The sequence below is a fragment of the Chiloscyllium plagiosum genome, unplaced genomic scaffold, assembly GCF_037043375.1.
Source record: "Chiloscyllium plagiosum isolate Xiang-an unplaced genomic scaffold, Cpla_swu_hap1 HiC_scaffold_18, whole genome shotgun sequence".
NCBI classification, from domain to species: domain Eukaryota; kingdom Metazoa; phylum Chordata; class Chondrichthyes; order Orectolobiformes; family Hemiscylliidae; genus Chiloscyllium; species Chiloscyllium plagiosum.
In genome coordinates, this window is record NW_028270156.1 from 26036449 (window position 1) to 26042448 (window position 6000).

The window sequence follows — 6000 nt, forward strand, 5'->3', positions numbered from 1 at the left end:
AAAATATAATTAAAGTTTATAAAATAATCAAACATCAAATTCAAGTTCTGATGGAAATAGAAAACATTGAATAGATCCTAGAAAAAAGAGAAAATATAATCTTATTATTAGTAGGACATCCAGTTTTAAATTGCAATTGTTAGAATAAACATTTTGTTAAGAATGGTCACCTAATATTAAAGTAATATTTACCTTAGTGTCCCAATGTGTAAGAGAGACTTTAACTATTTGATTGAACTTGACACCTAATTAGTCTTTGCTTTCCAGTTTGCTCCTTTTGACTTATTGTGCCTTTGCGTTGCTTAATTAATGTCTTAGGCATTTTTGTGACCTCTCAATTCTCATGAGTTCTCTCCTTTTCATGCACCAAATTTGGTTTGCTCAGTCAATTTCCCTTGGATGACAAATCTCGGCAATTGTAAAGACATTTATGTAACTGTCGAATTCTACATAGTTCCTGAGCCTCTCAAATTCCAAGGAAGTGAGTCTTGATAAAGAATCAAACTGGGTCAAAGTGTTTACTATGTCTCAAGTCTTGCTTTAAGGTTTTAAAATTTACCAACTGAATACAGTATATTTATCAATCACTACTTAGTGGGGTTTTCCTGGGTTTTGAAGGAAGATGTGTGCATAATTTGAGTGCATGTTCTTTCTTATCAGTGGATTCTCATTGTTGTAAGAAGAGCTAAACTTTAACATATCTGATTGTGAAACTGACCTTTTGTGAATTGCATGTGAGTTTTTTCAAAGAAGTGTGGCCTTTCAAACTAATATCAAAAATCTCTGTTATTGCTATATCTTTACATCAGTCCCTCTCAAAGTGGACTGATTGGCATGTATTAAAATGTTGTCACCAATTTGTGACAGCAAAACAGGACTAAAATGCTAAATTATGAGGAAAGGGTTGCATAGATTAGGTTTGTAATCCACAGAAGGCATAAGATGATCTCACTGAAGTATCAAAGATGTTCAAAGGACTTAATTGTGGATAGAAGTTATTTCCTTACATTAAATATTCATGAAGTGAGGGGGCATAACCTGAATACTAGATTTCAGCGATGATGTCAGGAAGCCATTCTTCACATGAAGGATAGTGGAAATTAGAACTCCTTATCCCAAAGAGCTGTGAGGCTGGGCTGGGGTGGGACTGGGGCGATTCAACTGAAAATCTCAAACCTGGGCTTGATGTAGGTAGAGGGAAGGCAAATGGAGTTAAAATGCAGATCAACTATAATCTAACTAACGAACATCAGGTGTGAGAGAGCCTGTTCCTGTTCATAGTTTAAGAAGTTCCTTTAACAGCAATGTTTTCATTGCTGTGCAAAGTCAGTTTTTTATAATAAAGTTTACTCAGCACTTCCCAGGCCACTTATTTGTAGCATTGGAGATTAATTGAGATGTGATTGTGCACTCAGACAGGCATGGGGAGAACCAGGGATCTTGGTGCTGTGAGGCACCAGAGGTTAGCACTGCTGCTTCACAGCACCAGGGACCTGGGTTCGATCCAGTCTTGGACAACTGTCTGCATGGAGTTTGCACATTCTCCCCGTGTCTCTGTGGATTTCCTCCAGATGTTCCAATTTCCTCCTACAGTCCAAAACTGTACAGGTTAGGTGGATTATCCATAATAAATTGCCCATAGTGTCAAAGGATGTGTAGGTTAGGTAGATTAGCAATAGAAATGCAGGGTTACAGGGATAGGATAAGGGATTGAATCAGGATGGAATGCTCTTTGCAGGGTTGGTGTGGAATTGATGAGTCAAATGGCCTGCTTCCACACTATAGGAATTCTATATAAATCTATTTTGAGAATGTTGGTCTGGATATCAAATGTGAGATCATTTCTCCTCCCTGAATAGACAGATGGGTGCCTCTAGTATAGATCTCTTTAAAAGTTGCAACAAGTTTAAAATATGAGATGCATTGATAGGGTTGATGGTCAGAATCTTTTTTTCCAGAGTTCAAATGTCCTAATACTAGGGGCCACGCAATGAAGGTGAGAGGGGAAAAGTTCAAAGGAGATGTGAGGGGCAATGGTTTACACAGTGAGTGATAAGAGTCCGGACATGCTACCAGGTGTAGTGGCGGAAGCAGATAAGAAATGGGGGGTTTGAGGGATTTTTACATAAGCACATGAATATGCAAGCAATGGAGGGATATGGACCAAGGGCCTGCAGAATGAATTTGTTTAATTTGGTATCATGTTTAGCACAACATTGTGGGCCGAAGGATCCATTCCTGTGCTGTATCATCCTACGGTCTATGTACAATTAATGCTGTACTTTCTCAGTACTGCACTGAGGCAAAGCCTTGGATTGTGTGCTAGGATATTGGAACTTGCTTGAACTGATAACATTCATGCATTCATGTAGCATCCTGCAAATAGCAAAACATCCAAAGGTGCTTTACAAGAGTGTAATCAGATAATAAAAAAGGTACCAAGCCGCATAAAGGAAATGTTAGAACAGATGTTTAAAAAGCTTAGTAATTGTTCTCAGGCGTGACTTAAGGAGGAGAATGTGTTAGAAAACTAAGGAAAGGAATTCCAGCTCCTAGGTCCTAGACAACCCCTAGGTTGGGGTGGGGAGGTAATTGACATGGCAAGCCGGTTTTGAGGTGACTGATATTTCATGTAAGGAAAATATCTTAAAGATAGAGTCTGTAATGATGCAGTATCCTTTTGCCCTGCAGATACTGCGGATTAAATGCAAATCGCCAGACCTCGTCAATGGTGGGATTTATCGTGAGCTGCAAGTGTTCGTTCCACGCACCCATGATGTTCCCTCAGAACCCACTGGCAGCCCTGGGGGTGGAAAAGATTGGCCGAACCAGTGTAACCTACCGGGCGGCTCTCTTCAAGCCATGCCGTGGCCGAATCTCGCTGCCCTTGGATTACAACATCCTCTCCGACGGGTGCTACTCAGGTAGTCCATTACTGGCTGGGTTTGAGACCTTGGCCTGCACCACGGCAAGATCCACACACGTCTTTGTAGATGCAGCCAGCGAGAAACCAAAGGAGCTGCCCGAACACTTCCGGAAGCAACTTGAAAAGATTCTAATGCAGCCAAGAGCTGCCAATCAAATGCTTTAAAAAGTGTGATCGCCCCCTCTTGCAAGGTAAATTTAGCGTCTGCTCACGGCTGCCAAGTTAGAAAGTTACCTGAGAAATCTCTCCAGTTCAGTAACCACTGATGGTTCCTTGTGCATTCACAACCTCTTGGCAGCTTTGGCTGGAATTGAAGACCTCATTCCCAGCTCAGAGCCAAATTTACCTTTAAGAGCACATTAAAGCCTTGGCAAAGAAGCAACTGTAGATTGGGTTTTGTGAAAAATTGATCTTGCCAACCATATTCGTCTGCTGTGTAATAATTTTGTTGGATGTCTGTAAACGTGATTTGAATATAAATGACAATATATTCCTGTTAGGATGAAAGGAAAGGCTGGTAAGTGTAGGGAATGCTGGATGACTAAAGAAATTGAGGGTTTGATTAAGAAAAATAAGGAAGCATATGTCAGGTAGAGACAGGATAGATCGAGTGAATCCTTGGAAGAGTAGAAAGGCAGTAGGAGTATGCTTAAGAGGGAAATCAGGAGGGCAAAAAGGGGACATGAAATAGCTTTGGCAAATAGATTTAAGGAGAATCCAAAGGGTTTTTACAAATACATTAAGGACAAAAGGGTAACTAGGGAGAGGTTAGGACCCCTCAAAGATCAGCAAGGTGGCCTTTGTGAGGAGCTGCAGGAGATTGGGGAGATACTAAACGAGTATTTTGCATTAGTGTTTACTGTGGAAAAGGGCAAGGAAGATATAGAATGTAAGGAAATAGATAATGATATCTTGAAAAATGTCAATATTTCAGAGGAGAAAGTGCTGAATGTCTTGAAACGCATAAAAATGGATAAATCTCCAGGACCTGATCAGGTGTACCCTAGAACTTTGTGGGAAGCTAGGGAAGTAATTGCTGGGCCTCTTGCTGTGATATGTGTATCATCAATAGTCTCAGATGAGGTGGCAGAAGACTGGATGTTGGCTGATGTGGTGCCACTATTTAAGAAAGGTGGTAAGGACAAACCAGGAAACTATAGACTGGTGCGCCTGACATCGGTGGTGGGCAAGTTGTTGGTGGGAGTCCTGATAGACGGGATGTACATATTATTTGGAAAAGCAAAGACTGATTATGGATAGTCAACATGGCTTTGTGCATGGGAAGTCATATCTCACAAACTTGATTGAGTTTTTTTCAAGAAGTAATGAAGAGGATTGATGAGGGCAGAGTGGCAGAGGTGATCTATATGGACTTCAGTTAGGCTTTCAACAAGATTCCTGGTGGGAGACTGGATAGCAAGGCTAGATCTCATGGAATACAGGGAAAACTAGCCATTTGAATACAGAACTGGCTCAAAGGTAGAAGACCGAGGTTGGTGATGGAGTGTTGTTTTTCAGACTGGAGGTCTGTGACCAGTGGAGTGCCACAAGGATTGGTGCTGGGTCCACTACTTTTCATCATTTATATAAATGATTTGGATGTGAGCATAAGAAGTATACTTAGTAAGTTTGCAGGTGACACCAAAATTGGAGGTGTAGTAGACAGCGAAGAGGGTTACCTCAGATTACAACAGGATTTTGATCAGATGGGCCAATGGGCTGAGGAGTGGCAGATGGAGTTTAATTTAGATAAATATGAGGTGCTGCATTTTGGGAAAGCAAATCATAGCAAGACTTATACACTTAGTGGTAAGGTCCTAGGGAGTGTTATTAAACAAAGAGATCTTGGAGTGCAGGTTCATAGCTCTTTGAAAGTACTGTTGCAGATATATAGGATAGTGAAGAAGACGTTTAGTATGCTTTCCGTTATTGGTCAGAGTATTGAGTACAGCAGTTTGGAGGTCATGTTGCGGCTGTACAGGACATTGGTTAGGCCACTTTTGGAATATTATGTGCAATCCTGGTCTTCTTCCTATCGGAAGGATGTTGTGAAACTTGAAAGGGTTCAGAAAAGATTTACATGAATGTTGCCAGGGTTGGAGGATTTGAGCTATAGGGAGAGGCTGAACAGGCTGGGGCTGTTTTCCCTGGAGTGTAGGAGGTTGAGGGGTGACCTTATAGAGGTTTATAAAATGATGAGGGGCATGGATAGGATAGACATGATTTGGAGATGCCAGTGTTGGACTGGGTTGTACAAAGTTAAAAATCTCACAACACCAGGTTATAGTCCAACAGGTTTAACTGGAAGCACTAGCTTTTGGAGCAGTGCTCCTTCATCAGGTGGTTGTGGAGCAGCCTGATGAAGGAGCAGCGCTCTGAAAGCTAGTGCTTCCAGTTAAACCTGTTGAACTATAACCTGGTTTTGTGTGATTTTTTACAATGGATAGGATAAACAGATAAAGTCTTTTCCCTGGGGTGGGGAAGTCCAGAACTCGAGGGCATAGGTTTAGGGTGAGAGGGGAAAGATATAAAAGAGATCTAAGGGGCAACTTTTTCATGGTGCGTGTGTAGAATGGTCTGCCAGAGGAAGCAGTGGAGGCTGGTACAATTGCAACATTTACAAGGCATCTGGATGTGTATATGAATAGGAAGGGTTTGGAGGGATATGGGCCGGATGCTGGCAGGCGGGACTAGATTGGGATGGAATATGTGGTCGGCATGGATGAGTTGGACCGAAGGATCTGTTTCCATCCTGTCCATCTCTCTGATTCTATGACTCTACTGTTTCCTTTCAATCAGTTATATAGATTCCTGAATACTTCCTGAAAATAACAAAAAACATTATGTAGCAGATTACAGCCGTCACACATTATGTAAAATCTTACAGCACAAAAGTGGGTCATCCAATCTTTTCCCAATGTTTCTGCAACTCACAAGATTCCAATTATTTTATCTGTTTCTGTCAATCTATCCTTCCATTCTTTTGTCCCTTGTACCTAGATTTTGTTCAAGGCATCTCCACAGATAATCTAGACAGTTTTACATTAAACGCTCCTGGTGCCTACCCAGTAGTT

General features: G+C 41.3%; 1 protein-coding gene across 1 annotated transcript in view; it reads left to right on the forward strand.

The window, feature by feature from the left end:
* LOC122558037 (uncharacterized) overlaps nt 1–5205 on the forward strand; it is a 73159-nt gene extending 67954 nt beyond the window's left edge. The window contains exon 3 of the mRNA XM_043706366.2: nt 2692–5205. Coding sequence (XP_043562301.2) covers nt 2692–3091 — 400 coding nt within the window. The 3' untranslated portion in view covers nt 3092–5205. The remainder of the gene's footprint in view (nt 1–2691) is intronic.
* The last annotated feature ends 795 nt before the right edge of the window (nt 5206–6000 follow it).